Source organism: Psammomys obesus, unplaced genomic scaffold, assembly GCF_907164565.1.
Source record: "Psammomys obesus unplaced genomic scaffold, mPsaObe1.curated_primary_1811, whole genome shotgun sequence".
Taxonomy (NCBI): Eukaryota; Metazoa; Chordata; class Mammalia; order Rodentia; family Muridae; genus Psammomys; species Psammomys obesus.
The window spans coordinates 35207699-35222789 of NW_026596034.1; the positions used below are offsets into that span (position 1 = coordinate 35207699).

General features: G+C 54.5%; 1 protein-coding gene across 5 annotated transcripts in view; it reads right to left on the reverse strand.

The window, feature by feature from the left end:
- Nucleotides 1-8255: 8255 nt before the first annotated feature.
- Nucleotides 8256-15091, reverse strand: part of Zdhhc7 (zinc finger DHHC-type palmitoyltransferase 7) — an 18065-nt gene continuing 11229 nt past the window's right edge. For all 5 annotated transcript variants that reach the window (XM_055621246.1, XM_055621248.1, XM_055621250.1 and 2 more), the window contains 6 exons: nt 14670-15000; nt 13355-13479; nt 12000-12096; nt 11571-11652; nt 10389-10519; nt 8256-9879 (listed from right to left, as the gene is read on the reverse strand). In XM_055621246.1, the coding sequence (XP_055477221.1) occupies nt 9703-9879; nt 10389-10519; nt 11571-11652; nt 12000-12096; nt 13355-13479; nt 14670-14984 (927 nt within the window). In that variant the 5' untranslated portion in view covers nt 14985-15000 and the 3' untranslated portion in view covers nt 8256-9702. The remainder of the gene's footprint in view (nt 9880-10388; nt 10520-11570; nt 11653-11999; nt 12097-13354; nt 13480-14669; nt 15001-15091) is intronic.

The following is a 15091-nucleotide window of genomic DNA, read 5'->3' on the forward strand; positions in this document are numbered from 1 at the left end:
ATGGGCTGTCGTCATGCCCACGCTCTCAAGAATGGCTGTTTGGGGGGCTGTAGCCAGGACAGGGTGGCAAGGGTGGGTTCTTTCCCAAGCTGACCTCTGTGGTCCTAGGCCAGGGTCAAGTTACCCTGCCTACCCACCAGGACACCCAACCAACCAAGTGCCTCTGTGTTTGACAGAAAAACAAACCAGAAGAGGACACATCCTACAAGAGCCGTGTTGGTGGGCTGCCTGGAGTTTGACTTTTGGGCAGGTGAAGGGGGGGGGCTGTGGAAATTTCCTAGGTCTGTGTCCCGGGAAGCAGGGGTTTGGCAGTTCTGCCTGTTTCCTTGGCTGCACAAGGCTTCTTTGAACAGAATCAGAAACAGCAGGGAGATGGAAATTACTGGGAACACACTGGTTTTGTTGGGATCTCTGCTTCTAGAAGGAACACAAGAGGCCAGCAGGATTCAATTCTATTTCCCCGTGGTTTGCAGAGAGCTGCAGACCCCGGATGTACCTACCCTAACTCCCCAAACCTGGGTTTTCATGACTGACTGGCAAAGGGGCTTCACATGTGTGGTGAGGGAGGAGCAGCCTGGGCTGCCAGGTGGGTCTCACAAAACAGCAAAGACCTTCACGTGGGAGAGCCTTTCCCAGCTGTGGGCAGAGGGCATGGGCCTAAAGAAGTCATAAGAGTGCAGCTGGCTTGATGGTGAAGGCAAGCAAGGCTCAAGGGCTCAAGAGTATGGATGCCTGCGTGATCTGGGACAGGCAAGGGCAGAGATTAGGACCCTGTAGAAATGGGCCCTACCCTAACCTGGAAGTCAGCGCTGGGGTGAGGTGCGGGGGCCCTGAGCTGTGGTGGTCAAATGGCGACGAGCTCTCCCTACACCTACGGCAGCAAACTCAACTGTCAATTCCCTGGCGCAGGCCCCACGACGTCCCCCTCATCTTTGAGATCACCAAGTCTCTGGGAGATGAGCTGATGCAGCCAGTGTCCCTGAGGAAGTGGGACCCCTGAGCCAGTGAGCCCCACTGCTCCAAGGTAAGCGGGTACATGGCCATTCAGGGATGGGGAGCGAGTGCCGACCTGGGGTGTTCAGTCAAGGCGCCTCTGTCCTAGTCTCTTGTCCCAAACATCCCCTGAGCTTTGGAATGAGGATGGCTCTGGGTTGATGTCAGCTTTCTGTCCCTGTGACAAAATGCCTGAGGAAGAAAGGTTTATTTGGCCAGGAGTTACAGTCAGCACACCCTTAATTCTAGCGTGTGAGAGGCAGTAGGTAGATCTCTGAGTTTGAGGCCAGTTTGGTCTACGCAGTGAGTTCCAGGGCAGTTCACACAGTCTATGCAGTGAGTTCCAGGGCATCTAGAGCTACCTTGTGAGACACTGTCTTAAACACACACGAACACGCACACGCTCGCACATCTTATTTGGACCCCTGTTTCTGACGGTTGATCCCCGAGAGCAGTGGGGACTGTGTGAGGGGCTTGAGCGTCCCCCGTCATGGCATCTCAGGACACCTGTGGAATGGCTGGAGACAAGGTGTGCCTTTGGGGCACGCCTCCCAGTGACTCACTTCTTCCAGCTATGACCCACTTAATGTGATCCGGTTATGGGCCTCAGGGGGTGAGCCCACTGGTAGGGTCCTTCCCCAGAGTCCCCGTCTGAAGGCTGCATTGAAGACCAAGCCCGCAGCGTCAGAGCCCATGCCAGGCACTCCATGGGCAGTGACTGTGTAACTGAGTGTCTTCTCCAGGCAATGACAACAGTTTGGAACTGGGTGGTAGGCCAGGGTTTCTCTGTGTAGCCCTGGCTGTTCAGGAACTCAGTCTGTAGACCAGGCTGGGCCCCAACTCACAGATCCGTCTGCCTCTGCCTCCTGAGTGCTGGCATTAAAGGCATGCCCCACCATTGCCCGGCTGTCATTTCATTTTATTTTATTTTTGTTTAAGATTTATTTTTATGTACATGGGAATTTTCCCAGCATGTGTGTCTATGTGATTCTGTGCATGTCTGGTGCCTGCAGAGACCAGAAGAGGGCCTGGATTCCCTGGAGCTGAAGAAGGCCTCCAGGTGGGTGCTGGGAATTGAACTCCAGTCTCTGGAAGAGCACTGCTCTGAGCTTTTGAGCCATCTTTCCAGCCCCCGCCCCTTAGGTGTCACTTTAAAATAGCCGCTCTTGCACCATGTGGACTTCTTTTTTTGAGGCCAGCCTGGGCTGCAAAGTGAATTTCAGGACAGCCATGTATACTCAGAGAAACCGTGTCCCAAAAATCCAAAAAGCAAAACAAAAACTCAACAAACAAAAATACATGCAGAGGTCCTGTCCTGGGAGGCCCTGTCCAGGGACACCAGGATAGGGGGACTACGGGTCTAGGCATGACTTGAAGGCTCTTCTTTGCAGATCTTAGGGACCAAGGGGAGGTATCAACACTTTGGGAGATCAGGGTCTCGGGCACCCTTGTGCAGCCTCAGGCAGAGGTGACTGGGATCATGTGGTGGCTGCCTCACCCCTCAGCTGTGTGAGGACGGGAGGAAGGTAGAGATGGAAAAGTACCTCTGCTCCAGAGGACCGGGCAGGACAGGGCTGTGGTTTTAAGTTCACGGGGCCTCTGCCAGGGCGAGATGCTCTCTGCAAGACTGCAAACGTTAGCCCTGCTGGTGTGTGTTGTAAATGGACTCGGTTTTGTTTAGTTGGTTAAATTTTTATTTACTTTTAAAGAACCCACAAAACCCCTGACAGAACCGCCTTGAGGGAGGACACCGTGTTACCCAGGAAAGCTGCCTTCCAAAAGCTGAGCTGGGCCGGTGGGGTGGAAACCCATGCTTGCCAGCTCAGGTAGGAGTGGCGAACACCCCTCAGCCATCGCTGAGAGTCTGCTGTGTGCCAGGGTGTCCCCTCAGCTGTGTGACTTCCTTGTTTCTGACCCCCAATAGCTGCCAAGGCAGGAGCACCAAGAAGCCAGGGGGCTCCCCCTGAGTCACACACGTGGCCAGGGAGCAGCAGGTAGGTAGCCAGGTTTGCCCATTTCTGACTTCAGTGAGCTCAGAAAGCCTGCTGCCTTGCACCCAGGAGCTCGGAGGGCCATCATACCTAACCAAATGTTGTCCCCGCAGCACAGATCCCAGCTCAGGAGGTCAGGGTGGCCTTTCTCATGTCTGGCAGTGCCTGTGTGGCTGACCCGGGGTCTCAGGGTCTCAGGGAAAATGCATCCTAGAAGGAAACAATGAGCTCATTCAGTGAGGTGTGGGTGGCTGAAAGCTTGGTGCTGGAGACTCGCAGGTAGGTGTGCTGTTCAGAGAGGAGAGACAGAAGGGAAACCCCCACAGCCCCACCCCTCAGCAGATCCTTCCTGTCTGCAGGAGAGGAGGGAACTCGGAGGGCTTTCTGGAAAGACAAGCTGGGAAGAGGGGGTGTTTTGTCCCTAGGGCAAGGACCAAGGTCCTGCCAGGAGTTGCAGTGCAGCTCAGGAAGCCTGGCTGGGCTGCCTCCAAGGTCACCCCGTAAGCATTTGTCCCCCAGCCTCAGATGGCGGGAGAGGTGGCTCGGTGATTAAGAGCACTGGCTGCTCCTCCAGAGGACCCAATTTCCAGGTCCCCACATGGCAGCTCACAACGTAGCTCCATTTCCAGGAGCTCTGACACTCACACAGACAGACAGACAGACATGCAGGCAAAGCACCAATGCACATGAAAATTATACGTGTGTGTGTGTGTGTGTGTGTGTGTGTGTATGAATCACAGCCTGCCAAGACGCTAAAAGAAGCAGTTACACATACAAGTTAAGTGGATGGCAGGAGTGGACACATCAGCTGGACCCTCGAAGTGTGAGTCAGGAAGGGCTTTGAGGGCCAGATGAGGAGCCCCTAGGCAGGGGCTGCAGTGTGCAGTCTGGGCTAGTTGGGACCACAGAACACTGGATGAGAGCTGGAAAACTGTCCCAGCCCAGAGACGCTGGGGGCTTCACTTCCCTGGTCGCCAAGCCGTATAATCACCGAGCCACCTCTCCAGCCCCTACCCCATTAAAAAAAGAAAGATCTTAGAAGTTATTTTATTTTACAAGTATGGATGTTTTTCATGCATGCATATATGGGTGAGGCTCTGCAGAGGAAGCCAGCAGAGGGCATTATACTCCCTGGAACTAGAATTACGGATGATTTGTGAGCCACCATTTAGGGCTGGGAATCAAAGTTTGTTAACCACTGAGCCGTCTCTCCAGCCCCCCCCCCTTTAAAGATTTATTTCTTTTTATTTTCTGTGTAGGGGTGCTTAGCCTGCCTGTATGTTTGTGCGCCATGTGTGTACTCAATGTCTAAGGAAGCCAAAAGAGGCCATCAGACTCCCTGGAATGGCAGCTATATACAGCAATGAACAACCAGATGGATGCTGGGAATTGAACCAGGTCCTTTGAAAGCAGCTAGTGCTCTTTAAGCTGCTGAGCTAAGGGGACTTGTTGGTTCTCCTCCTGCTTTTGGGGACTGCCTCCCAGCAGCTCCTGAAATCAGAAGGAGCAGGAGAGCATGGGATTCCACACCCCAGGAACAGCTGAGGCCAGTTCAACTCTAATTCCAGAGAACAAAAGCTATCTACCCCCTGGGGAGTGGGTGGGGAGCTCCAAGAACAGGTGTACTTAAAAGTGCTTGGAACTAGGCACTTGGAGGATGCTTGGTTTGCATCATACTGCAAGCTCCTACCATAAAAAAATCTAATTAACATATAGGCACAGGGTGGGTTAGAGGAGCCTTTCTCTGAAGACACTCTCCAGATGAAGTCAGGCAGAGAGCCTGGGACCCGCTGAGGGGAGTCAGTGCTGCTCACAGTGGCTATCATCCGGACCAGGCAAGAACTGCAACCTCAACCAGCAGGGTACCTTCAACTGGGACTTTCTCCAGGCCTGGGTTAATGGGGCTGGAGAGATGGCTCGTTTGGCTCAGCAGTTAAGAGCACTTGCTGCTCTCCAAAGGACCCAAGTTTGGATCTCAGCACCCATGTCAGTCAGGTAACTCCATTTCTACAGGATCCCACACTCTCTTCCGGTCTCTGCAGGAGCCCTCCTCCTGCAGAGTCCCCCCACCCACAGGACAACACAGACACATTTAAAAGAGAGAGAGAAAACCTTATTTAAGGGACCTGAGCAGCACCCAGGCATTTGCAGGCTTCTGGCGCCCCCTCGTGGCCACCACCTAGCATTGCAGAACTTTCTTCTCTTCCAGTCTGTTCCAGGAGATAGGATGTGCCCATCCCTTACGCCTGGGTATGTTCCCCAGTGACATCAACTTTCGGGGTTTTCCTTTAAATTATTACACATTTACTTATGTGAGAGGGAGGCAGATACACGTCATGGCATGGGTGTGGAGGTCAGAGAACAATTACTGGAGTCTGTTCTCTTCCACCACATAGGTCCCAGGGATGAAGATCACGTCCCCAGGCTTGGTGGCAGGTGCCTTTATCTACCGAGCCAGCTCTCATGGCTTCACCTTGGTTTTGAAGCAGGGTCTCTCACTGTCCAAAGGCTCACGTGAGTAGATGAGGCTGGCTGGCCAGCAGGCCTCAGGGGTACACAACTCTACCAGTGCTCTGATTGATTTCAGCTGGGTGCCGCCACGCCCAGCTTTTTTTTTTTTTTTTTTTTTTCTTAAACATGGGTTCTTTCTTGCAAGGGACCAAACTTGGGTCTTCATGTTTGTAAAGCAAATGCTTTACCAACTGAGCCACGTGTTCAGTGGGCAGCATTGTCCTGAGGACCTGGACGTGTCCTGAGCAGTGTGTAGAACGATGTCCTCAACCTAGCAGGGCACGTTGGGAAAATGTTGAGCCTGTTTCCCTGCCTGTGAAGGGGCCTCTTGGCTGCACCACCTCTCAGGGAGTGGGGAGTCCCCAGTCTCTGAGTGCAGTGGTTGGGAGGGCTCTGTAAGCACGTCAGTTCTGCTCCCTGACACAGGAGAGGAACTGGAAATCAGGGGTCTCCTTCACCTCACAGTCCAACCTGCCCCTTAGTGTCCTACTCCAAGACTTGAGGAAGAGGCTGCACAGCCAGAGAGCACAGGACTGGAGGAGGGAACAGAGGACAAGGACGAAGCCAAAGCCTTCAGGTGCCACCTCCATCTCCATGGCAGACCCCAGATGCCCTATGGCACAGAGCACCACAAGCTCCTGCGCCTGAAAACTGTCACAAGCCCAAGAAAGACATCTCAAGGGGTGCCGGGGACAGATGGTGGCACGTGCCTTAATTTCAGTACTGGAAGGCAGAGGCAGGCGGCTCTCTGTGAGCTGGGGTCCAGCCTAATCTACACAGCATGTTCAAGGCGAGCTAAGGCTACACAGTGATACCCTGCCTAAAAGCAAACAATACGCATGAGAAGAATTGGAAGACAGAGATGAGGGGTTTCTTTTTTTCCGGGAAGATGACGAAAGAGAAGCGGGTTGGGGGGTGGGCAGTGGTGGGTCCAGGCAGCTCCAAACTTGACTCACAAACCAGAGAGGAACATGGACACTCACACATTCCCCAGAACCAAATGGGCAGAAGGAGCCCAGGTGACCAGCACCGCAAGGCTAAACCTCGCTACGGGGGATAAAGTTATCTAAAACCAGACGCACAAGGGTGTGTGAGGATAACACTTCCACAGTAATCTCTGCCCCCCACTCCCTTTTAAGACACTTTGTTTACTTGCATTTCTTATTTTTATTTACCTATTTCTGAGACAGGGTTTCTCTGTGTAGCCTTGGCTGTCCGGAACTCACTCTGTGGACCAGGCTGGCCTCAAACTCAGAGATCAGCCCGCCTCTGCCTCCCAAGTGCTGGGACTAAAAGCGTGCACCACTGCCAACTACAGGCAGTGAGCCCCAAGCCAACAGGAAGCGAAGGGACACCACCACCTCACCTGTGGGGGTGTGCCCGGAACCACCGCTGTAGCCTCCTGGACTTTGTAGCAGGCCACCCGAGCGGGCGGGAGACTGGCCTTTGCCGCTCCCACACAGCCTAGGTTGCCCATCCTTCTGCCTAAGCAGCTGCAGGGAAACGGCCTCTCCGCGCCTTCCCTTTTGGGTCTGTGTCTTTGTTCTTAGGCAGTCAAGGGCCAAGGAGCCACTGGGTCCTGGAGTGTCTGTGGGGCTTACGCCTCTACTACAATAGCCAGGCTGGACGGCTGCTGGTGCTCCCCTCCACAGTGGCAGCTGACTGGAGTCAAGGTAACAGAACGGCAGCTTGAGCCACATCCTACCCACGCCGTATCCACGCTCCCTCCGCAGTCCTTGTTGCTGCTGCGTGGTGAAAGCCTCCTAATGTTGCAAGAGGGACACAGGGTCACAGCCTGAAAGCCTCGGGCCTGGAGCTACACTGGTAGCCATACATCCTGTATCTCTGTCAAGGCCACCATGGGCTTCACAGGTGCCATCTGTATAGCACACTCACGGCTGGGCAGATGAAGGGGCCATCTTGGATCCCTCCTCATGAAGAATTTTTTCTTTTTTCAAATGTGTATGTAGGTATCTGTGAAGGCCAGAAAAGGGTGTCCAGTCTCCTGGGGCCAGATTTAAGATGGTCATGAGCCACCTTATGTGAATGCTGGCATCCAAACTTGGGTCCTCCGAAGGAGCAGTAAGTACCCTTAAACACGGAGCTTTCTCTCCAGCCCTAGAAAATTTGTGAAAACTAAGTTGTAAGGTGCTGGGCACAATACATACCTGCTATCCCTGCCCTTGGGAGGGCAAGGCAAGATGCTGAGGTCAAGGCCAGTTGGCTCAATTTAGGAAGGCCCTAAAGTGGATCAGGGGAGTATCCTGGCAGCTGACTGGAATCCATAGGTGGGCTCTGCAGGGAGTTGGTTTGGTTTGGTTCTTTGAGACAGTGTTTCTCTATGTAACTCTGTCTGTTCTGGAACTCACTGGGTATATCAACCTAGCTTCAAACTTGGAGATAGCCACCTGCCTCTGCCTCCCCACTGTGGAAATTAAAGGTTTTCAAAAACATGTGTTCACCTGTTTGGGGCAGACTGGCCTCTGAAGCACAGCAATAGGCCCCATGTCCTGGCCTCCTAAGGGCTGAGGTCATGGATACCAGCTTCTGTGCTCAGCTTTAGTGTTTAAAGTGCATTAGAAAAAAAAAAAACATCCCCCAAGGTTAATTAGGAGAAAGCTAAGGGGTCTTAGGGTGAAATCCGAGCCAGGCAGCAGCTGCACCGGTACGACTTGGAACTGTGCCCAGATGCCAGGCACACAGCAGCAGGTCCTGGCAGAAAGCACGGCAGGCCACCCAGGAAGAAGAGGGCTGCAGGAGGGTGAGACTGTGGACGGGTTACTTTATTTCATATAAAATCACACTGAGGAATTGAGAAGTCAAGTATACTCAGCTTGGATTTGCCGCCACAGACTCCGCACTGGAGGGCGACACCACCAGAGCCTGCATGCCCAGACACATGTGCAAACGAATGCAGAGACAATCTGAGGCCACACTGTCCCTCTGCAGTGACTCGGGCCCCACAGTTTGCTCACTGCATGAGGGCCAGGCTCACAGGTCCCTGGGGTTCACCTCAGTAGCACAGGAGCCCAGATTAGGGCAGGGCACAAGCAACTGACACCAAAAGAACAGTCATGGTGTCACAGGGACAGAAAGGCAGCTGGTCCCAGCAGGGAAACACTGGTGTCTGCGTGGGAGAAGACTCACAGGAAGTCCCCAGCCTCTGTCAGGCCCGCTCTCACCCAGCAGCAAAGGAACAACCTACGAGTTTAAGGCAAGTCCCCGGAGGGAGCTGTGTGTGGACTAATTCTAAGCCTGCGCCAAGGCTCCACTCTGACTGCAGTGCCATGGGTAGAGAAATAGTCACCATGTCACAGCTCTGACAGCTTAGGCACCGGGCTGTCTCCCCCTGCAGCACCTGCCCAAAGGGGCCCAAGGCGGCTGGCTTCTCATGCTGCGCTCCCCACAGCCCCTCCCAGGCAGCACTGGGCCACCACCTTCCTTGTTGAGGGACTGATGCATGCTGCTAGTTCGGCTGGAACAACAAAACCTCAGCTCCACACCCTCCAACACTAAGTTTTCAGTGAAATAAAAGCAGGAGGCTGGGCCCATGCGCAGGCATGCCTGTTCTTTGGATCTGGACACTGTATGATACATTCATAGAAGGCCAGCAAGGGCCAGCAGTGCGTCCCACTTCCCTGAAACACTGGAGTCTGAAAGACAGCTTGTCTACCACACACGTGCCTGAACAACACTGCTGATCCTGACACATGCGCACGTATGCGGGCGCACTCACACAGACACAGACACACACAGATACACACGGATGAGCACACACGGACTTGCTGGAAGGGTCATAGGATGCCCATTCTGGGATAGCAGGGAGTGTTCTGGAAGCCGCCTTCGCCGTTCAGTGCTAGGTGCTGGAGCCCTCCAAGCCACAGGGTCGCTGTGGAAACCCCTTCCGGTAAGGAGTGTGCTGGGGATGGGCCAGCAGGACTCCAGCAGCTGCTGTGCTGGCTTTCTTCATGATGAGAAGCAGCTCCACCTGTGGGGTGCTCACGGCCCACGTGACATCCCAAGCGTCAGGATGGTGAGAGGATGGCCTCCCGGGGCCGCATGCTTCTCCTGGCAGTACACACGAGAAATCACAAGTGCCTGTGGCCCTAGGTCCCCATCAGCTGGCCAGCTCCATCTGCCCACAGGGCTGCTGTGCTTGCAGGCCAGTGAGCATTGAGATGTCTGCAGACATTCCTGCCCTGCAGGCTCACACAGAGAACTCGGGGCCTCCTTTCCTGGCCCTCATCTGCAGTCGCCTGAATCGGAAGCCAACAAAGGGGTTCATCCAGAGGAGGGAGGGGGGCCCCCCGAAGACAGACTTCATCCCTTCCCACCGCAGCCTTCGCTCCCACGTGGGCTTCTCACTCTTCAGCCTCTCGATCTCCTGGGGGCAGAAGGAGAAGCCACAGAGGCAGTGAGGAGAGACACTCGGCCAGCCTGCTGCTCTCCTCGGCAGCACGCGTCTACAGTGCCGCCACCAGGCCTCCAAAGCCTCATGGATGGAGCTGGGCACCAGGTGTACTCCTTCCTCCCTGTCTCACAGGCACAGCCAAGCTGCAGCCATCTACGTGGACCAGCCTCCAAGGCAGCCTGGCTGTGGCTCTTGACAGGCACAGGAGCCCTTCGAATGGGACCGATGCTTTACTCAGCCTATATTTAGGCAGCACCTACCCCAGGCCTGCCAGGGTACGCTGAGTGTTCCAGCTAGGAGCCAGCCTGGTTTTACTGACCTAAATAGATCCTGGGCCCAGAAACCACACCGTGCCAAAGGAGGGAGCAGCAAACACAGGCCTCTGGGGACCAAGGCTGCCCGAGACCCCACATCAGTGCATGTGTGCCATTCCTGCTGACAGTGCCGCCCCTCCCCACCCCCAGACCCTGGCAGGGACTCACTGTTTCGTCATTGCATATTGAGTGAATCTGGGTACCGAACATGACTGCGGTGAACGTGAAGAACAGAAGGCCCTCAAGGCACAGGAAGACCAACAGGATTACAGTTATGGGAGGTGAGAAGTCGCTGCACTCTGAGGACAAGAGCGAGGCGGTCAGTGTACCACAAGCACCCTCCACCACAGGCAGCGCTGCACGCGCACACCCCGGCACCCGCAGCCAGCTTCCTGGAAGGAATGTGCACTGCAGCACCAGCCCATTCAGGCTCTCCAAGAGGCTGCCCGGGACACTGCCCTGCCCAGCATAGCCTCACCACCCTTCCCGGCAGCTCTCTGGGGAGACCTTCCCTGAAGTTTCTTATTGCACTGGGGACCATACTCAGGGCTGTACAAATGCTGGGCAAGCACTCTACCCCTGAAAGCCCCTCATTTTGCTTTGACAGGGTCTTACTAAGTTGCCTAGCTGGCCTTGAACTTGTGATCCTCCTGCCGCAGCTACCTGAGCAGCTGTGCGGTTTCCCTGAGGCATGAGGCCACTCTGAAAGGGTGTTCCTATGTCCCTGCCTACACTGTGTGGCTGCAGGGGCTTTGAACGCTAGAGGCACTGCCACAGCAGCTCAGCCCCACTTGCCTTTCTGCACCTGCTGAGCAACGCTTGTCTGGGCTACACCTGCCTGGACGCCCCATCACGCCACGCCACGCCACGCCAGGACAGCTGTGAACAGTGATCAGCTAGCCAGAAAGCCAACGCAAGGCTGATGGGAACAGTGGTAATCCTGTCCCCTGCAGTGTCAAAAGTCTGTAAGTAGCTAAAATGAATTTTTAGAAGTTAGGCATGCACTGACTGAGGAAGTCCAAAGAGGAGGCTTCAACAAGTGGGCCGGATGGCAAGAGTGGAACTACCACATTCTGATCCTAAGAAATGTTAACTTCTTCCTGGCACAATGGCTTATACCTGTTACCCCAACACTTGGGAAGCTGAGGTAGGAGAATCGTTCCTGAGTTCAAGGCCAACCTGAGCTACGAAGTTAGGCCCTGATTAAAAAACAAAAGTAAAAAGAAGTAAACAACAAAAACCCCTTAGATTATTAAGAGTAAGGCTATGCTCCCTTCCAGGAGCCCAGCTCCCCACCCCTGTCCCCCCCTCTGCAGTGCTTTCAGGAATGACACATGGAATCTTAGTTACCTGTCCACTGCCCTCGGACACAGGAGATGAACTGAAGCCCACAGAGAATCAGAGCATGGACTGAAGACAGAGCTATGTACATCTAGAAGGAGGGAGACGGGTTAGCTGATTTCAACAATCTGTCATCCCACCCCCAATGGGGAAAGGTGGCATGGAAGAGTGACTTATGGGCAGTGGCAGCTGATCCAAGACCTCAGTGGATCAAGACCAAAAGTTACGTGGCAAAATAAGCAGAGGGGAAATGAGCTCTAGGATGGGGGCCCTGTGATGACAATGATGACTGGGGAGGGATAGACAGTCACCCCTGCCCTGTGCCCTGCATGTGCCAACACAGCCATCAGCCCTGGGAAGGTGGGGAGCCAGGTGCCTAACCCCCCTCCCCCAGTTCCACCAGGCTCGATGCAGCCTCCACAGAACATTGGTGCTCACGGTGAAGAGCACGAAGAATCTCTGGTTCTTCTCTCCCACGCAGTTGTTCACCCACGGGCAGTGGTGGTCCATCTTTCGGATGCATCGTTTGCAAATACTGCAAAGGAAAGGACACTTCAGGACCTTGTGCTCCAGGGGAAACCATAGTGACACCAGATGAAATCCAAGGTGGGAGAGGCTGGGCACATCCTTCGCACAGCACTCTGCCGACCTCTCCAAGCCTCCATGTAGCACAGGCTGACATCAAACTCATAATGATCCTCCTGCCTCAGCCTCCTAAGTGCTAGGATTACAGGCATGTATTGTGCCTTTTCCTACACTGTTTCACAAGCCTGACTCTGCTGCCAGCTTCGTTTCTGAAACCGTCTACATCACTGACTGCATCCAGCGAGCACTGTGGCAGCCATACTTGGCTCTGCTGGACTCCGTAATGACGCCACTCTGTCAGATGTATTTTTTTGCATGTCTCCCAAATGCACTTGCCATTCCAACAGCTTCCAAAACATCCCCAGCTCGTCTCTAATGGATCTGAAGAGTAAGTTCCCTGCCATAGCAGCTCGGGCCACTCCAGAGGCCCAGCTCAGTGACTCCTGCACTTGCACAGCTGGGATGTGCCCACCCTCCCCACTGCCACCCCAGCCCAAGGCCACTACTCTATCTCTGCCACCTGTGGTCTGGCTGGGAAGATGTACACCTTTCCGTACTTTCTCCACAGCCACGGGTGACAAAGCCCCGTTATGCTGGCTTTTCCTCCCTGGGGACCGCTGAACGGCCCTGCTCATCCTCATTTGCTGCTCCTGGAAATCCCATCCCATCAGGGGGACACTTCAAGGGGAGGTCACACTCCATCTTTGCGTACACACAGGGACTCAGTACAAATCCAGGGAGGCTCAACAGATTGCCAGACTGGAGCAGTGTCGCAGGCTCACCCACACCTGATACCAGCTCCCCTGTCTAAAATCAAGTCCTAGCACAGAAGGGCAAAGGACACACTATAGCAAGGCCAGTTGATGGAGCCCAGGAAAGGCTGACATTCAAAAGGCACGTGTTGTGAGCTGGGCTGTTTCACCTTTTTCTTATTAACTAGTGTCAGAAAGTGGGTCTACAGCAGCCTCGTTTAGTCTGCAGATCCTGCCAGGCATGATAAGGCAGCAAGCACACAGGGCCCTGTTTCTCCAGCTACAAAATTCACGTGCTGGCCCGTAGCAGACAGGCTGGGAAAACACGCTGAGACCCTATTGCTTCCTCTGACTGGTGCTCAGCTTGTCTCCTGCAACAGAAGCCTGCACTGTTGGCAGACTCCCACAGGACTGCAGGTGCTGCCTGGGCTACTCTGCTGAGCATGGAGGCCATACCTGCAGTGGTGGGCGCGCTCCGGCTTGATGCAGCAACACTTGGGGCACTTGTAGATCACCTCGCCTGGCTTCAGCTGCAAACTCTCCATGTACTCCTTCGTGGCGTTGCCTTTGGGGACAGCCCCCTACGCACACAGATTGAGTTGAGTTTGGGCGAAAGGGAGGCAGAACAATAAAACAAGGCTCAAACCATAATTTTAGCACTCATGAAGCAGAGGCAGGAGGTCAGCCAATGCTTCACAGGGCTTCCCTCCCTTAAACCCCCGCCCCCCATCTATAAAACATGCCCATAATCGCAACACTGGGGAAGCAGGTGCAAAAGGATGGCTGAGTTTGAGGCCAGCCTGGGCTACACAGTGAGATCTTGTTTCAGGACGACAAAGGCTTCTGAAGCCCCGAGTGTAAGTTTGAGGAAGGGAGTTCGTATGGTCAGAGGCCTCACAAGCACACTGTGCACCACAGGGTGCGTGCTATGACACAATTCTGTTCTCACCCACAGGCTGGCCAAGGCCACTGTGAGTCCGACATGAGAGAAAGCAAAGGCTTAGGCAGCCTCTGAGCCCAGACAGCCTTGCCTCCACCTCGGAAGACAACGCAAGCTTAGGGCAGTGGTTCTCAACCTTCCTGAAGCTTCGACCATTTAATAGTTCCTCATGTTGTGGTGACCCCCAACCACAATTACTTTGTTGCTACTTCATAACTGTAATTTTGTTGGTTATGCATCATAATGTAAATATCTGATACGCAGGGTTTGTGGCCCTCCAAAGGGGCTTTGACCCACAGGTTTAGAACCGCTGGCTTACAAGGAGCTGCAAAGCCAGCATTTCTCTCGTTATCTTCCTGGGAGGAGACTGACAGACACAAGCACAGCCACTCTGTATGCAGAGACCAGGAGTCCCTGAGCCAGGGCCACAGTTAATGCTGTAAGGAAGCTGAGAACTTCTCAGAAGCACAACACATGGCCTCATCGGCCTGCAGTGCCGTGGTGCCCTGGGGCGACTGCTCTCATGTGGCCTTCAGATTGCCCTCGCCAGAGGGAGCCCTGGCCACCTTCCCTGGATCTGGGTGGCCACAAAAAGGGTGTCTCAAGTTTCTGAGAAGCAGCCATCCCAGACCTGGAAGCTCTGAACTGAGCCTTCACCACACCAGGGACCGAGGAGCGGAAGTTCAGGTCTGCCTCTCCTCACAACCCAGCGGGAATCTGCTCCAGGGGAGCCCGGCCCACTCTTCACATTCGTGCTCATCTCTGCCAGTGCTGTGTGCTGCTCCTTGACCGCGTTAGGCCGTGCTCGAGGCAGAGATGCTGTGGACTCACCGGGTCAGTGAGCATGGTTCTTAGGTGGGATGACAGCGCGAGCACCGCCAAGCAGTTGAAGATGACTCCGTTCACCACAGAGTACCAGAAGTCTTTGGAAGGCAGCAGCATGACGAAGGTCACCACGAAGTCTGCATAGACGACGAGAAGCCACGTCATGACAGCACAGACCATGCCACAGCCATCACGGATGAACCACACCCTGTCTGCCATGTCGGCCTCAGAGGACGAGGAGGAGGCAGAGTCGTAATTGTCATTGTCGGTCAGGAGAGGATGGTGCTCGATGTCCCGGAGCCTGTGCCCTGACGGCTGCATGATTCCCTGACACTCCCTGCAGAAGGGGTGAGAGCTGGTGAGGCTCCTGGGCGAGAACACACACACACACACACACACACACACACACACACACACACACACACACA